Genomic DNA, 18,172 nt, shown 5'->3' with positions numbered 1-18,172 from the left:
ACCATAACTCTTTACACACATTAAAAATAAGTAAAGTTTAAGTAACCCTCAGTATTTCGGGGAGCATGGTAGAAATGAGTTCTCAATGTTATCTAACCATTCCACTAAATAAATGGATAAACAACACACATCTCGACATATTAGTTACAATGCTTACGAGACAGACCAAACTACGACTGCATGATATTCATTTTGTAATTGAATGTATTCATTTTTTTACGATTTACAGGTAAAAAAGACACAAGACCGAACTGTACTTGTCGAGAGTGAAAAAAAAACCGTTAAGATCAATCGAAAGCTATATAGTTCGTAGTTACCTCTAGGCGGTGGTTGTTCCTCCGCAGCCATCAAAGTCCCCCACATTCTGAGCTCGCTCATACTGAGCAGTGGTTGAGGGAAGTCTCTCAACAACAGCTGCCATTGAGCACATGACATGTTGATACTCCGGCACCAGAGCGTTGTGAACTCTATGCCGTCTTCTGGCCATGGACTGTATAAGGAAATAGAGATATGAGGATTTTAAACATGTTTTGTTTATTTGACATAAATGTATTTCTAAGGTGAAATGGGTATTCGCGTTTATTCCCGTATTTTAGTATATAATAAATATCCATGGCGAAAATTAAGGTATATTATACAGTGGGGTGAATTCTGGCAGTATGATAGAGGATCCGCTCGCAAATAACTAGGCGGATTTAAAAAAAATATAATTATATCATCATTATCATGAGTTCTATAAAATCAGGCAATGATCTTACCCAAATTAAAAAATACTTTCAACTTATATACTTTACAATTTTAAAAATACTCGAAGATGTAATGATATCTCGAAAAACGTGCAAATAAATATATTTGTAAAAGTATACAATCAATTTTGTCTAACAAAAGACAAAAGTACCTCTATATTATTCTTACTCGCAGCGTATTAGTCTTACCAGTATTTAAATAACTACGATACCTCAAACAAATCTATAACTGTAATTAACTAACCTGTCATAATCAATATCCCTCAATTTATCACAAGCGTTCTGCGCTCCATGTATCGTGGTGTCGGCCAGGGCGATGAGCTTGAAGCTGCTGAGCGCGCAGGCCACGAGCCGCGAGCGGGGCGGCGGCGCGGCGCGGGACCGCTGCACGTAGATCTGCGCGTCTTTAGCGCGGAGAGCTGAGTATAGCTCCTCGACCTTACCGGCGGGGAGGAATAGGTGCGGCTTGCACAGTTCTTGCACCTATAATAGGGAATATTTAATAGATAATAGTAGGATAGTTGTACAGCTCGCGCCAAATTACTTTGTATGTTTGAATATTAGCGAGGATTTAGAGGGTAGGTTCCTAAAGTGGAAGCAATACTGCCCGCTAGTGGGCGCTGAAGCATTAAGGGAGGGGCGTGAATCCAAAGACATAAAATTTTGTATCAATATCGAGTAAGAGGTTGAATGCTATTTTTTTTTTTCTAGAAGGCGATAGTCTAAAATCTTTGGGAATCCATGATATAGATTAATAAAAGCAATTTATTTAAGAGAATAGTGACGTATGATTAGCGTACACGTGCGTATACGTAAATATAAGTAAACACTGGATTGGAAGTCAAAATATGTGTCATGAATGTGTATCACAAATCACTATCAATAGTGGCAGTGGTTTCTTACCTTAGCATCAAGCATAGTACGTCGCTTCTGACTTTCCTTGTACTCATCTTCTAATAACTCGTAGTTGTCTCGCAGTTTTACCTCAAACGGATCGTCACTCATTTCAATCAAAAGTTCTTCAATCTAACAACAATGAACACATGTAAAACATTGTACATTATATAATACAGGTATACTATACAGAGTATATTTTTCTAACGCAATTAAAAAGTCGAATTGTGGACCAATAATTAAATAACAGTCATTTAAATGACACAAATTCTTTATTTTGAGCGCAAACTAATAACAAAAATTGCTAAAAATGGTAAATGGTAAAACCTAAAGCCGAATTATTAGGGCTTCCGAAAAACAATCCTAGTCTGATAAATAAAATCAAATTCAATATTGCACACTTCTATTTGATTCGATAATGTACATCGAAACATATAATATTTAATACATACCTTTATATGCAAATCACTGGGTAAAGGACTTTCAGCAGTGAATGGTTTCTTCTTGATATTATGTACCAGTTTGATCCATTTGAACAGAGACACGAAGTCACCCTGCACTGCTTCGGCAAAGCGATGCTTGTACGGGAATATTACGCGCACTGAGTCCACGTTCACCGCCCTGGTGGAAAAAATATAATAATTAAGTAGATATGGACAAGAAAAGTAATCAGAGCTATAGCCAGTAAATTTACAGTAGCATTTAACTAGCCCGAACTTAACAGGACCAACATTTTTTTTTTTAAGCCCTACATAGTCCGCCCACTCATTCCAGTCATCTCATTAATAGCCAGTGTTTCAATCGTCAACAATCTTCTTTATATGACCAGGAAACTGAGCACTGTAGTCGAATATCGGCTAGGAGATTTATGTGACCAGAATGTTTCAGACACTAGATTTTTTACAAACTCCATTCCAATAAGATAGTTAGGTATTTAAATAAATAGTTCCTTTTCATGTACAGAAATAGGCGCAAGACTTCATCATCATAAGAACAAGAAATCTATACTCACTTTTATGCAAAAGGCTGGACGTTTGTTTGTGCTGTTAACCCTACCATGCTAAAACTACTGAACGGATTTTCGATGAAATTCAGTACACAGGTAGGTTATAACCTGGGTGAACACACTATACTTATTACCCACGCGGCCAAAGTAAAGAACAATTTATCTTTTGACTCACCAAACCTTATTCCAAGTGAGTGCAAAGCCCTCATTGGCCTTCCTCTCGACCCTGACATCATGGTCATCGGCCGCTCGCTCCATGGAGTACCCTTCCACGCTGATCACCTCGTCTCCGTTGAGGATCATGTTCAGCTTGCTCCAGATTATCGAGAGGCCGGTGATATGGTCGTATGCTATTGTCATGTCGTCTACAAAGAATAAGGAACATTATAGTCAGATTTTTTGGAGTGCCATATTTAGTAAGCATTATTGGTATTAATTGAAAATAATCAGTGTTACAAAAATACGAATAGAGACAAGATTAAACTGAATTCATTTATCGATAAATGGTTAAACAAGAGAAAATGTACTTTAATAAGTAATGACAAGATTATTTTATTATACGTCGCACGCCCATTAAATACTATCATCACTGAATACATTATAATTTAGCTATATGCTTTACAAAACCGGACTACTGTCGACTACCCGTTTCCTTTATATTTTGATTTAAAATGTCTGATCTAAAGTCGATAAAAAGGTGGGTAGATAGATAGCTACTCGTGTCAATAAGAGATCGAGAGACTGCTTAATAATCAATCTATCTTTTCAATAAAGTCTTCAAACAAACAATTTCTTAGTAACAACATAAAAACTCGAGTATTCTAAACTCACCTGTACCAAACAGCATATTATTCTCCATAGACAAAATCAATCCCAAATTAGTCTCTCCCTTAAAAGACACTCTCCAATCCCTCTCTCTACCTTTCCTCTTCACTCCTTCCCTCTTCCTCACTCGCAACTCTTGCCTGAACTCTTTCACAGCCCTCACGAGAGTGAGGACTTTTAAATGCAAGTTGGCACTCCATTCGAGGTCAACGTTCTCCATGAATTGAAAGTCTAGAAGCGCTGAGTGTTTTTCCTTTGATATTATATGTTCTATTCGAGCTAGTTTTACGTGAAAGAATGTTGAGAGTATCTCGTCTGATCTTTGACAGTGGACGTTACCTGAAATAAAGAAGTATATTAGGTATGCTATAGTTTTCTTTAGCATGAAGTATGAGAGTAAAGTCTAATATAATCTATATTTGATACCTAAGTGATACCTAGTTTTTCCTATAAACCTAACCCTTCAAACAGTTTAAAAAACGAAGTCACCAATAAAGAGTATCTTTCTTAAAATCAAGTAAGTATACTACATTTGGAATCGTACACTTAATGCCGGTTATATTTAACCGGTTTTCTTTAAATTGCGACAAATTACATGATTATTTTGTTATTTACGATGTAAAATACCGAATGTTCCCAGGGAATTTTTATAACACAATCCAAAAATACACTCTAAGGACCTGACCCAGAAATCGAATCTGAGACATTATAATCCATTGGTATACTATTTACTATATTGGTATTGGTATAGTGCCACCTGGACCCCAAAAACGTAGTAATATAATCAATGGCGTAACTATACCGTTCAAGGCCCGTGGCAAATTCATCAGATGGACCCCGTCCCCCAGTATAGAAAAGCTGAAATGGATGATAAATAAAAAAAAATAGTTGGGATTTTCCTCTGATCGGGGGCCCTTTCCGGCTGGGGGCCCGTGGCATTTTGCCGACTTGCCACCCTGTAGTTACGCCACTGAATATAATGGGTACCCAATGTCTGGAGGGACATGCATAAAATGACATCTCGTTAATTAATTGCCAGCAATGACAAAAGTATCAAGCAGTCTAATCACCCAATAGATCCACTTACCCTTATAAGGCACCATATCAACAACCTTCAACCCGGATATAACAGCGCCACTCTTATTAACCGTCTTCTCTATCGTGACCGCATCGATCCTGGTCATCAGGCACATATCCTCGTTCACCAGGAGGAACAGGTTGATGTGAGACAGGGCCACGTTCACGGAGATGTTCGAGCTGGTCTCCGGGAGGTCCTCAGGAGTTATGGAAGGTGTGGGAGACCGGTACTGGTTGAGGCAGTCGGTTAAAGAGATGATCGTCTTCGCGATTGTGGAGTTCCATTCTAGACGGAGGCAGTCTACCATTGCTTCTACCTACGGAATAAGAATTATCGCCTTAGATTGATGTACCTAGCCTTTTTTCCAAACTATATTGGAATCGACTTCCAGTCTCACCGGGTGCAGCTGAATACCAGTGTTTTACATGGAGTGACTGCCTATCTGACCAATTACCCGGGTTTTAACACGATACCCTTCGGTAAGACTGGTTGTCGGAATGTCAAAGATCTTCGAAAATGACTGCCGTGACCCACAATTTAACGTGCCTTCCGAAACACGGTGGAACTTGATATACTTGATGGTCACCCATCCACAGAACAACTTCGGCAAGCGTGGCTTAACCTCAGAGATCGATCCGTGCGGCTGTAGTTCACTAAGAATTAGAAAGAAAATATGAAGTTTTATTTCTTTCATAGGATCGTTGCTTAGTCATTTAGATATCGGTCAAGCTTTTAAAGATTCGCAAATCGGATTTTTATTTGCAATCTTAATACGAGCGTGCACGTATACGTTATACGCATTGAGTCTACATACACTTCAAATAATACAAAACGAAAAATACTTAAAATAAAATACTAATTTCTCTTCATAATTTTTTATATCACATTTTAAAGACTTGCAAGATATAAGAGTTTATAACCACTATTTAGAAAATTTAATTCCTTCCCTTATTATTATAGTAAAACTTACTTTAGAATCAGTGGGACCATGAGTGGCCCACTTAACCAACGCGACGGCGAGTAGGGCTTCGCCCCACGAGTGATGTCGTCTAGGCGGCGGGGCTCGAAGCGTGAGGGCCTGCGGTCCCGCGCCGGCCCATCCACCATCGACTAGTAACTCCGCCCCCCACTGTCTTCCACCCACGGCTTGGCGAGCTACTGCACAGCGGTACCATTCCTCTGTTACAAAGAAAATTTAATATAAGTTTACAATGACTTGATTAGATGAAACAATGATGATCACCGCTGTCTGTCTGTCAGTTTGTGTAACTAGGTGTAAGTTTGTTACAGTAGTTACGATCATACATTATTATTTAAGTAAAATAAGTTTGCGGAATTCAGGCCCTAGTAACGTTTGGTTGTAACTTTCAACGTCCCGATCTTTTAGATACGGAATCATCTAGTGTTTCTATGGTAATGTATTGCGCACACGATAATTATAAAATCGCAAGGCTTTTACGAAAAGATAAGAAAATGAAAAGAAAAATCTTAAAACCACATGCGTCTATCAGCTTCAATTTTGTTAAAGAAAGCTCACTAAGGTACATTTTACAAAACATCTCACCTCTAGTCTCCAACAACTGGTCCAGTTTAACCTTAACCCCGCTACAGCCGAAGCCCAGCGCGTTATCATCCATTAACCGCGCGTGAACTATGACTGATCGCAACTCAGCACAACCCTGCACTATGCATGATGAGAATATACGGGTTAACCAGAGCGGAGGGGAGGGCGCTGAAAGGGAAAAAATATTATATTTTCGTTGTTAGGCAAGTAGCTGTGTTTGATAGGTAAGTTAGCTGTGTTTGAAAGGATTTGTCTTGATTTCATGGCTGATAAATTATTTGTCTTCAAGCTAAAAATCTGTGCAGTTTATACGAAAAGAGACGAAAATTAAATTAACGAGAGTTCGAAGATGTCGCCGGAGCCCGCTTCAAAAGTTTTATTGACTTGCTAGTCAGTAGTAGGTACTTTTGACTGGTTAAGAGTTTTGTCTGCAACATATACACAAACCAATCTCTATTATAAACTTTAGGGACACAGGACAGGACTGTGTTCTACATATTGAAAAATATCGCTCAACTAACAAAGGCTTATGATATTACAACTTCACTAATATTTTTACACAAAATATTAATCTCATATACTTACATGGTGTGTCGACCTCCATAATCTGTAATGGTCTTGCTTTTCTAAGTTTCTCTTTAACTGATGTGTACCATTTGAAAGCTTCTGAATGATTGTAGTTAATGTTCAATGTGCTTATTATTAAGTATAGGTTTAGGACGCCTTTCTCCAACTGAAAATAAGATTAGAATTTAGCTTTTACGGAACTTCACAAACAGACAAATTGTAGGGGGAAATTCAACTGGATTGTAGAAAACAAAATATCTTTGTCCAGTACACTACATATCTTTTTTCTATAAATCGCACAGGAATCATTACCTACCCTTCATCTAACAAGAGAGTTCGTCACATTACCTTGTTTTTTATACAGACTTGACTAAATTACACTGTCCCTTTATTGACACCTTTAACCCATGGTTTCTGAGGTACATGAAGCGGTAGATTATCTTTTCAATAGCGTTTAAACTCACATAAAAAAACGCTATTGAATAGATAAACTACCGCTAAATGTACTCAGAAACCGGGGGTAAGAGTCCTTACCTTAGCATCCAACTTGAGTTTATTCAACAGCAGCAGTTTCTCCTCACCAGCGGACACTTGGTACTGTTCCATCTGGAAGGCGACGTATACCTGAGGTAGACCAGCCACCTCCAGACCATTCTCATCTAGCATTGATGATGCACTGAACCTGGAGTTCACCTGGTTTAGAGAAAATTATACTGTATTTCAATGGCATTAAGATATACATTACTATAACAGGTAAGGATGAGGTACGTGCATGTAAGTTACGTGTGAGTAAGTGATCAAATATACTCTTTTTATTACACTCTTCAACGAAAAATTAAAATTGTATTTTATAGAATATATAAGATATTGAGAGTTTGAAGGCTTACTAAATAGTAAAAGACTTTTAATATAAAAAAATGAAAAACTTACTTGTAAACTTTGTAATGACATTTCAAAGTTTGTATTAACTGTTTTGTCTGTACAGCACACTTTCGTTGTGTCTATTTTTAAACTGAATATCTGAAACAAAACATCGATTATATTACTTTCAAATAACACATAAAATATATTATTTTAGTACTATCGTGGTCGCTGCATACTAAATACGTGCACGTCCCGTATACGCACCGCGTGCACGTAACTGGGTACGCGGCTTCAAAGCTTAGTAGAAGTAAATTTCGGCAATTCATAAACTACGAATTGCCAGTATTATGATCAAAAAAATATTTAGCTTTAGCATAGTTTAAATAATATTGTAATAATACATAAATATAATTGAAAACAATATAAATATCGCATTGTGCTTTTAACACGATTTCGGGTCGAAAAGAATATGGATGCTGAAACTTTCAGCATCGATACTATGAACAAAAGATTATCTTTTATGAAATCATTGTTTACCTTTGGTATAACAGGAGATAATCTCGGAATAATAGTACTGAGATGATCATCGTCCACATTTGCCTGTATCGGTACTGGTCTGCGCTTCTTGTGTGTTTTGATAAACTCGTACAAATCGTCTTGGAATGATACCGTTGTGTTGCTTACCATTGCGTGGATTTTCTAAAAATAAAGACAAGATTTAAATGTTACAGCATACAATTGCTTCTTTTTTAAGATTTGTTGATTATGCTAAGCTACCTTCATCAAAGCATAATATGCATGTGGTTCAGGGCAAAAATACTTTACTTTCTTGCCTTGAAATTTCTTAAATTAGTGGCCATTCAGAGCTACATTCTCAAATTATGGATAACTGCCAGATAACCCAAATAAAGTGAAGTGAAGTAACATGTAACAAGCTGTCTGATAGACATTTAAAAGATGCTAAATCCAACCTTACACTAATAAACAACAAATAAACAACAATAAACAAAAATATTGTCAACAAAGTCCTTTACAATCCTCTCAATTAATTAAGTAATACTTATGGCTAGCAGTAGAATCTCACTGACTCTTACCTCAACATTCAAAGGCCCATCAGCCTTCACCGTTCCTTCAATAACCAGACAACATGCAGCTTGTCCCAAACACTGTCCTTTCCCCACAACCCTCGCACTGGCATCCACAAGCTTGGTGGAGAACACCAGGGCTCTTGCTGGACCCCCTGCTGCGCCATCGGCATGGACTTCTGCAGCCATTGCAGTAAGTGACCAAGGAGCTTCTGTCGTACCATTGTGGATTGTGACTGATGCGTTGAATATGTGTACTCCCATGAACTATAAAAATTTAAAGTTAATAAAGAACCAATGTTTAAATGGAATAAGTTCAAGGAACTAACTACCGAACTTAACAAATAGTTTATTAAGCCAAAGAAAAATAAAGGATAATACTTATATAGGATAGTATTTGTCCTCTTTTTAACAATAATAATAATACATGTGAGTAGTGTCTATTGTGCCAAAATTGAAAAATTTCACAATTCGAAACCCCTGCTTTTCCTTAAGTTGGTTTATAATAATAATATGCTAGTTTACTGTGCTTCAAAAAAAACAATGACAAAAGCACTAGACTGACTGCTTTGACCCCTTGGATGAAGACATGATTGAATGATTACTATGTTTGTAAAAAGCACTGCTTATTTACATTTAAATCGAGAATTGGAGTTTTTAATCTCAGGGCATTTTTTCATTAAACATTATAGCACTAATTGGATCTAAATTATGGCAAAAAAGTTATACATATGTAGTTCATTCCATGAACTTCATCAAACTGGGAAATAAAATCTATTTAAAGGATATTGATAGTAAATATGCTAAAGCCTTTACTTTTCCTCTCACTAATACCAGCTTAGACATGACTGCATTCCATATGTCTAATCTAATTATAAACTAAGAGGATAATGATGATCCTATTAGTTAAGTGACTATACAATTCTGAAAAATGTTTAATATAATAAAATAAATCATTGCAGAATGGAAAGAAAACAAGATGTCTTTGTTTGTGTGTGAGATGATACTGATAAGATTTAAATGATAATTTATTGCTCTATATACTGAAACCTACTTGGATATGGAGGTTGCATATTCATATTTCATGTCACTATATAAATATGTAAACAAATATTTTTTTTATCTAGAGCACTGTGCATGCATGGAGAAGTAATTAAAGTTAATATAATATGAACAAATTATTGTTATGGTTGTTGTTTGTTAAATATAATATGAGCGATGAAGTACAAAAACACTACCCCTGTCTAAATAGATCTTTAATTTAATTATTTTGGAGCACTTGTTATACACACCTGAGCAAACATTATCAAGCTATGTGGTAACTTTTTATCTCTAAAATCCAACAGTTTTCTCGCAGCTAGTCTGTTTAAACTATTCTCCAAATTGCTAAAATCAGTTCCCATTTCATCAAACATATCTCTTGACGTAGAGTTCTGTTTAGATAACAATGGTTTGAGAATCGTCTCCACAACAACACTCCGCTTTTCTTCAACATTGTTGGTTACGTCAACTCCTCGGATCACCACTGATACTAATTTGTTGATTTCCGAGTTGAAACAACTGCTTTGGAAAGATATTTCATCTATGTGCTGAAAATATAGGTCAGTAGCTCATTATGGGGAAAATAAAGATTTGTAGTATGTTTAAGGAGAAATAATAAAATATTTATTATATGGTAAGTTTAAATATAATATAGCATTCAATAATATTTTTTCTGAACGTGATTTAAAAGAAAACAAATATTATGTTCTTGAAGGTACAAATCTAATAACTATGTTTCAATAAAGAATATCCTTGACAAGTGCATGCCTTAGGTCAGATAAATTAAGTGCTTGATAATTACGAGTAAGTGCAGTTTTAAGTACTCTAAACGGAGTGATAATTAACTTGACGTAACTTACTATAGAGTACCTATCTTTTGATAGGCTCACATCTTTTAGTATCAACTTTGGCACCGCAATTCTGCCTATTTTCAGCTTTATATTGTACTTTCTCATAAACAGCCATGCCAGTAACGTCGGTAACAGCCTAAAAATATATCGAAAGTCACCAAAATAGTAAACAAAACACAAAACAATAATAAAAATAGCGGTGTCATCGTACTATCCACTACTTACCACGACACACATGAGTAAAAAAATATAAATATAAAACACAGTATTAGTAGGGCGTTCATGATTGAACGTTTAAACCATTTCGTTTGATCATTCGCTTATTAATTAGGTAAATATGTTCATAGTAGATCGAGATTCACTAGAAAATATAACCTCGAAACTGTATACGAACTTTCATCTGTCAACGTCAATTTTATATCGTTCAGAAATAAAAAGATTTATTCTTTCAAGGACTTTTACCGAAGCAGTTTGTTTGAAAATAATATTGTTACTATAAATACTAGATGTATTTCTCGGATATTCTGGCTCGTTCTCGAATGATGATTCTATTCCGTAGAAGGTTGAAGAAGTAACACGAATCAATTCCCATGTTTCTAAACCGTGTACTGAATGATCTTAGTGTTTTGAATCGTTGCATCAGGTACTTGGTTTCGTATTCATTACAATAATAATTATTATATGGTGTCCACCTTTGTAGTAAAATAACTGTTGTTATCAACTTTACCAAACATAACTTGAATCATGTAATTGTATGACTAACTCTTATTGCATGAAAAATCTTATCGATACTTTCTACTCCTACGTTCTAATATAGTACCGTTGGTTCTAGCTTATTTATAACTGTGTCACTATTGAACTTGTTGAAGGATCGAGTATGTACTTAATACTAGGTCTTGTTAATCTCCCAATCGTATTTAACAAATAACAGTCACGCATCACAAAAGTTACGACTTTTGGGCTTACTTATCATAATTGACCCTGATTACCTGCACTCTTTAAGAAATGGGCAAATGAAAACATAAGACTCTATTTAACATTTTATTTAAATTAACAACTAAACTATTCAACACTTTAGAACTATAAATAACCATGTTAAGGCCAGGATCTCTTGGCGGTGTAACCTTCGTACTTCTTCCTTGTCTTGAGGCCAGACACTATGGTGGAACTCTTGGGGTAGGCTGATAGTCCACCGAACATGGTGTCTTTTTCTGAAAAGAGGATTAGTCATGAGTAAATAATAGATATTCTTCTATTGGGTAAAAAAATGGCAGTTTACTTTACAGAGGCAGAGGCTACTGGTAAAAGTACTCAACTCCAATAAGTGCTCAAGGGTATAATGATTAAAACTTGATGAAACACCAATGACTCTAAGTTGTGTGCATTAATAAAGTATTAGGTACTTGATTTAACTGTGATCTGAATAATATTAGGAAATTTGGTACATCTGAAGTTCTTCAACAATGGCTGAAGGAGTGCAGTCTCCAAACCACACTTAGCCAGGGCAGCGAGCCAAAGCCCTCTCTCATTCCAAGAAAAGAACCACATCCAGATTTTAAAGTATGACAGGTATTGGTTAAATTCACTTATTAATTTAATTATTATGTTACTTAATGATACTAACCTGGGTGGAACCTGACATAATCAGATTGTACATGCAAGTTCTTAGGCAGTTCCATTCTCTGCAGGACCTCAAATGGTGTTGCTTTATCTACTGGAGTGTTGTAGAACTCTTTCAGTTCAGCTGAAATAAAACATAATAATGAACAACTATTATAATAGGTATTACAATTATGAGATATACTCTACCAACAATACGGGGAGATTGCTGAAGACAGGGGTTTTATGGAAGGTGAAAGTGAAAGTGGAGGATTTTGCCCAGCAGTGGGACACAAAAGGGCTAAAAAAGATATTGTAAAGGAAATTGTATAGTATGTTTGTAGCCTGGCTTAAAAGTACTATGTCTAGGGCCAACCTTTGCTGCAAAATGTTACTGTAAATACTTTTATTACTAAGTACAGGTATTTAATGTAATGAAAACAATCAGAAATATAGTAATGGACAAAGTAAAAGGTTAATTATAGTAATTATCAATATAAGCATTAAAATGGGCTTAATTAACAGCATAGCCCTATTTATTTACTGGAACAAACCTATGATTGTGTGTAAGGGAGTTATACTTAATTGTGACTATTAAGCAACTCATCCATATACTCTGAGACCTTTTAGTAATATGTACTAGGTATATTTCAGGAGTATGAAATAAACCCAGTGTCAAGAGCTATTTATATTACATGCTACTGTCATCCAAGAACCTATTTCTCCAACTAATTAACAAATAATCAAAAACCATTGACATAAAGAAGAAGAAGAAGAACATATAATTTACTCCAACTTACCAACACTCTCAATAGTGTGAATCAATGAGTTAGGCACATCATATCCAGTCTCTTCAAAGCAAGCTTTGAGGACTGCAAACTTGGTCTCCAGAGCATCAAACTCAGAGTCAGCATTCAAGCCTTTACTGGCGCATATCTTTGTGATGGTCTCCTCGATGTTCGCTGGTGGGTCCCATGGCTTCGTAGGCCGGAGGAAACTGGATATTAAATGAAGATTATTTTTGGTAAATGGGGCGGTTTTAAAAGTAAGTATTCTGATTATTATGGAAAATTTCGATAGGCATTAGAGTGGATGAATTATGAACCTTATATTAAGGTGAAATATGTATTAAATAATAATTAGATAAGTAAGTCATAGTGTCAAGATTAGGTTACTTCGATAGTGAGAAATGGTGTATTATGTTTATGTATGTGTAATATAAAAGGGGTCTGCAATTCTAACATACATTAAATATGTTCGTTGGTAATAGAGACAAAGAATTTGACTAAAAAGTGAATAACTACAGCAGTAATAAAAGATTTTACCCTCGGGCAGCTAATGATTCGGCAGCCGCTTGTAACTTTTTATCTGCTTTAGGAAATTTCTTCTGCTTGTACCTCACTGTAATGACCTGCAAATTACGTAATTTTACGTTTTACAAAATTGTTTACATAAAAATATAGTTTTTATTAAAAAAGTGTCACAGAACATAACCTGTAAATTTTTGCATGGTAACTTTTGCAATACATTACGCAGCATGATGGATATATGGTGTGTTTTAATATATCTTAATATAACATAAAAAGAAGTTTAATTTTGTGTTAAAGAAATATTTATATTACAAATCTATGATTTTTTCTAATGTTTTTTTAGATGTGACAGCCATCACAGAGTATTTTCATTACACGCAAAATAATATTATTATAGTTAATTAACGGCTTAAATAATTTGAACTGGGTCGCTTAACAAAATTAATGAAATAATAGTTATAAGAAATAATTAATACAAAATATCTTAAAAATATTCGTCAAATATTCAAAAATATAAAATTAGAATAAACCTTTATTCAATTACCGGTGGTATACTAAATTATTATTTTAAACACGCTTCCCGAGGTGTTTTTCAGCTGAAATTCTTATATTATTTTTAATAGAAAAGTTATTTACCTATTTAAATTTCCTGATGTTCACAATGAAGTGAGCAGCAAGCAAAACATATCGCAAACGTGTAAAGAAACGTTATAGAATTTCTGAACGAAACTAGTTTCTGCCTTTGTCCGCCTACGGCAGCACTGTCGGCTTGGGTTGTTGTTTCCTATCCGCCATTTTCCAGTCGCCATTGAAAGGTGAAAACTTCACTAAATGTCGGTGATGATTTTAAGATTTTGAGTGGTTTCTTTAAGATTGAACCTGTTTTTAGTGTTGTGAAATGAAAATGAAGTGCCCCGGACTACCATGACGCACCAAAATCACCAAACAAACGGTGCAAGTCTCGAGGATTGCCACACAAACTTCTTCGCCTTGGTAAGTCACTTTTACATTGATGAAAGAACTCGTATGTACTTTTCTTTCGAAATCATTACGATTTACGTGATGCTAGTACAGTGCTCTATTGTTCTCAACTCCGCAGTTTAATGTTTGGGAATACCTAAATAATGAGTCCACGACATCTAAGTAGACGATCTGATTATCGTTAGGACGCTGATATACAAAAATCACCTTATTGCGCTACGACTGCCGAATCGATCTATTGCGTTAAAGTTTTTGTATGGGACAATTTACGTTTAGGCGGCTAATGACGGCCGGCCGTTAGTCATCCTGGCATCGTTCTCGCTATAGTACGGAGTCATGTCATGTTGCTAACCCACAAAATGTCAACGCATTCGTCGAGCGAGGCCACAAGAAGCCACCGGCCCATAGAGGTCATTTTGAATTCACCTGGCCGTAACGCGGACCGTAATGCGTTCGCGAGACTAGTTTCGCCAGGTTGAGGAAATAACTTTCTTATTACATTTTTGCTTCGTACCATTCGATAATGCGACACGATAGCAAGACATGAGGGGTAATATTTACATGCGTGTTAAAAAAAACTGTCGGGTCATTCATTATCGCAGTGTTGTAGTGTTGAGTAGCTTTGCGTAATGTTCATAGCTGGCGCGAATTTTATCAGATTGTGTTCGGGTGAGGATTAGCGGGGGGCGGGCGGAGGCGCGGGGTGCCGGGCGGACGGTCGTCCTCGCCGAGAAGCGAGCACAGCACGGGCGCCACTTCCACCTGACGCGTTGCCATATCTCCGCGGCGGCGCGCGCCTGCCTGCACCCGTCTCCCTCTGCGCTCCGCCTATCTCGACGCGATACAAATTACCGATTTCTTGCCCTGCCTGCTTATTGTCTAATTATTTATGCGTCGTTTGCGGACATCGTTGCTTTTGTCGCGTGGAATTTTTTCTCGTTCACAACGTTAGGCGAGCGGTGACGCATCGGGGGCTACTAGGTGTCGCGCTCGGGTTCAATACACTTTTGTACACAAGCATTGCGCAAATAAACCTTGCAATAATGTAATTGATTCTAATTAAATACGGAATGTATGGGTTATTGTCGAGTTGCAATGTTTAACGTGGAGCGGGTTTACCTAGGCCCCGTTCGCAGTAGAGGTATGCGCGGCATCTGCGCGGCGACATCACAGATGTCGCGGGACTCGTGGGGTCGGTGCGCGCGCGCACTCGGCCGGCTGCGCAGGCGTCTTGCGCTCATTCAACCGTTTATGAATGGTCGTAATGATTGTAACTTTCCCATAAGCGGGCCTCCGCCCAGGCACCACTTGCGTGCACTGTGATTATCTAGGTAGTTGATGTTCCTCTTTGTTCTTTTACCTGTTTACGCTTTGTCTTATAAATTCTAGTACAGTCATGATGCAGTATGTCATAGCTGTGACTTTGTTTTGACCATTGTTTACCCTTGACGCATCAAAACGAACTGCGATAATCACTCATGTTGTTACAATATTTTCATTTGACTTTAGCACCAATATACTTATGGTATAGGTCCCAGTTCTATTCAGGGGCTAAAAGTAAAATGTAAACAAATCTTTAAACCGCTCTTCGTTTTCAAAGCAGAATTGCTTCCAGTTTTTTCGCCACAGTACAATAAGAAAACAGTAAAACCTGTTTCGAATATTTTTCTTTCTCATTTTCTCGTGACACACCACATTCACGATGTCCATTGAGTGACGAAATTCAGTGCTAACTTATTCATGGCATCTGACGAACGGCACGATCCCCGCGACCTCTGCCCCTCACCCCTTATCGCCCTCTGTGCATACAGAGCACGACTTCAATTTCGTCCTGAATGTGCTCGTTCTCCCACTGTTATGAATCCTCACCACGCTTCTAGGTCATGTTGTTTCAAAACCAACAGATTTTTTTCATTCCGCCAACTCAAATCGTTTCACTAATTAATACAGACCAGCGTCCATTAACTACGTAATTGACTGGTTAACAACATTAAAACAAGTTGTTAAATACTATTTTAAAGGCGTAAAAAGTAACAGATCTAAGTTTATATTTAACATTTGAACAAAGTGCGTAATCGCTAATAAACAACCCCGAAATGTATTTCACCTAATTACTACAGGCATTTATGATTCTCTAACGCTTTGCCGTTTTTATACGTCGTAAATAATCGTATGATGAATAGGAAGCTCGTAAATTAGACGGGTTTGAAGAAATTTTCACTTTCATCTTATTGGAGACGAGATGAAACAAGTCATTGATAACCGCCGTTTTGTAAATAAGTTAGTTATGTACAGCTTTCTTGAATGTCCAAGGTCGTTTCAAATCTGACTTTATTCCGTTTTATTTACAGTCTGGGTTTTTGTCCGAATTTGAACTTTATGTAAATGAATTAAGAGTTAATGACAGACAATGGTAATGAGGCCTACCTTTCTGTTTTTTTCTTACTTGGTTTGTGTTTTTTGGGTCATTGTGTATGATATTATGTTAATAACAATTTGGCTTCCTAAAACCGCAGTATGTTTGCAAAAACTGCAGTCACTTAACGTAGCTATATTGGGTTTCTCACGCTGGGTTTTTCGTCAGGAAAAAAATATTAGTAAAATTCCAATTTTGCATTGGAAATTGCCCAGACAAATGACTCACCTTCATTATATTCTGTTTCGTACATGGCGTATTATCATCGAAATTTGCCCGAAAGATATCAATGCTAACCTTTCTAGGAAATAAATGTTGTAAAGTTTGTTTATTAACTGATTACGTTACAGCGATACTTGCGTGTTGAGCGTGTACAGAGACGTGACGGTATTTACACGCTCTAGCCACTTATTTGATATATATACTACTCACTCGGGCTTAAGGATTTTACTGAATACGTCATCGACATCAAAAAGAAACAAAACTAAAATATTCATGTTAAGAAAAAGCTATTCAGATATTACATGATAATAATACATTTGTTGCCTAACAGAATCTACAGTTTAAAAACTTTGTATTGTTTTGCCGCGGGTCGTTATCAATCAGCTGATAAGCTATCGCACTGTCACACGATATCAAGGTCCGACCTGACTGTGGGACCTCACGTCGCTATCAGACACCACAAAAGGACGTGATTACCATATTCGGAAGGGTCTATTGAGAACTAAAGGGCCTGTGAAAGCGTCTTGAGACCTTGAAATGTAAATCGAGAAATTCAGTAATGTCTGCGTCGGAAACATTATATTCTTGCTTATTCTGTCTAGGTATTACAGAATTTAAAATTATATTTAAATAAGTTTATGAAAGAGAAGATCGGACTTCTTATTCAAGTAGAGATAGGTAGATGTTTTTATCAGCTGCTCGTCAAAACATATTTAATCGGCGTGTTTATTCTGCGTCATAGTATGTGACGTTCAAAAGCATGATACAGAAGCAAAAAACATGTTGTCCTTTTTCTACAATTCAAGAGATAAATGGCATGTGGTGAAAGATTTGGTTAAATTACAAATATTGTCTGTAGATTAAATTGATAAGGCGTTGATATAACTCTTCAGTATGCCACTTAGTTAATGATATACAGACGATCTGAAATATCGCTGCTATCGTACAGAATGTACAGATAATACGCGTACTCGTGAGCCAATATCTAAACTGTAGAAATCACGTGTAGAAATTATATCGAAAGTATGAATACATTCACTTGTACATACTTATAGGATGTATCACGTGAAATAAACCAAATCCCGGGCATATTTACATGTTAAGTATTTAAAATAAATGTGTC

General features: G+C 36.6%; 3 protein-coding genes across 7 annotated transcripts in view; 1 reads left to right on the top strand and 2 right to left on the bottom strand.

The window, feature by feature from the left end:
- Positions 1-10,885, bottom strand: part of hob (bridge-like lipid transfer protein family member hobbit) — a 28,199-nt gene extending 17,314 nt beyond the window's left edge. For both annotated transcript variants that reach the window (XM_076113872.1, XM_076113873.1), the window contains exons 1-17: positions 10,747-10,885; positions 10,531-10,657; positions 9,922-10,218; positions 8,639-8,896; positions 8,082-8,243; positions 7,611-7,700; positions 7,215-7,373; positions 6,699-6,846; positions 6,114-6,281; positions 5,520-5,728; positions 4,559-4,865; positions 3,478-3,810; positions 2,822-3,011; positions 2,093-2,261; positions 1,650-1,772; positions 991-1,229; positions 318-490 (exon numbers count right to left, since the gene is read on the bottom strand). In XM_076113872.1, the coding sequence (XP_075969987.1) occupies positions 318-490; positions 991-1,229; positions 1,650-1,772; positions 2,093-2,261; positions 2,822-3,011; positions 3,478-3,810; positions 4,559-4,865; positions 5,520-5,728; positions 6,114-6,281; positions 6,699-6,846; positions 7,215-7,373; positions 7,611-7,700; positions 8,082-8,243; positions 8,639-8,896; positions 9,922-10,218; positions 10,531-10,657; positions 10,747-10,805 (3,211 nt within the window). In that variant the 5' untranslated portion in view covers positions 10,806-10,885. The remainder of the gene's footprint in view (positions 1-317; positions 491-990; positions 1,230-1,649; positions 1,773-2,092; positions 2,262-2,821; positions 3,012-3,477; positions 3,811-4,558; positions 4,866-5,519; positions 5,729-6,113; positions 6,282-6,698; positions 6,847-7,214; positions 7,374-7,610; positions 7,701-8,081; positions 8,244-8,638; positions 8,897-9,921; positions 10,219-10,530; positions 10,658-10,746) is intronic.
- A 663-nt stretch (positions 10,886-11,548) lies between these two features.
- Positions 11,549-13,809, bottom strand: mRpL50 (mitochondrial ribosomal protein L50). Its single transcript, XM_076136757.1, has 5 exons — positions 13,615-13,809; positions 13,446-13,531; positions 12,921-13,117; positions 12,146-12,265; positions 11,549-11,732 (listed from the first exon to the last, which is right to left on the bottom strand). Exons 1-5 carry the CDS (start codon positions 13,657-13,659, stop codon positions 11,617-11,619), a joined length of 564 nt encoding a protein of 187 aa, XP_075992872.1. The 5' UTR covers positions 13,660-13,809; the 3' UTR covers positions 11,549-11,616.
- A 341-nt stretch (positions 13,810-14,150) lies between these two features.
- The window catches only part of skd (mediator complex subunit skuld), a 62,370-nt gene continuing 58,348 nt past the window's right edge, over positions 14,151-18,172 (top strand). For 3 of the 4 annotated variants that reach the window (XM_076113869.1, XM_076113868.1, XM_076113871.1), the window contains exon 1: positions 14,152-14,423. In XM_076113869.1, coding sequence (XP_075969984.1) covers positions 14,355-14,423 — 69 coding nt within the window. In that variant the 5' untranslated portion in view covers positions 14,152-14,354. Of the gene's footprint in view, positions 14,424-18,172 lie in introns of all 4 variants that reach the window. The other variant, XM_076113870.1, reaches the window with a different exon arrangement.

Source organism: Anticarsia gemmatalis, chromosome 4 (genome assembly GCF_050436995.1).
Source record: "Anticarsia gemmatalis isolate Benzon Research Colony breed Stoneville strain chromosome 4, ilAntGemm2 primary, whole genome shotgun sequence".
Classification (NCBI taxonomy): Eukaryota; Metazoa; Arthropoda; class Insecta; order Lepidoptera; family Erebidae; genus Anticarsia; species Anticarsia gemmatalis.
The sequence above is the reverse complement of the archived record's forward strand: the minus strand, read 5'-3'. Positions and strand labels throughout refer to the sequence as shown.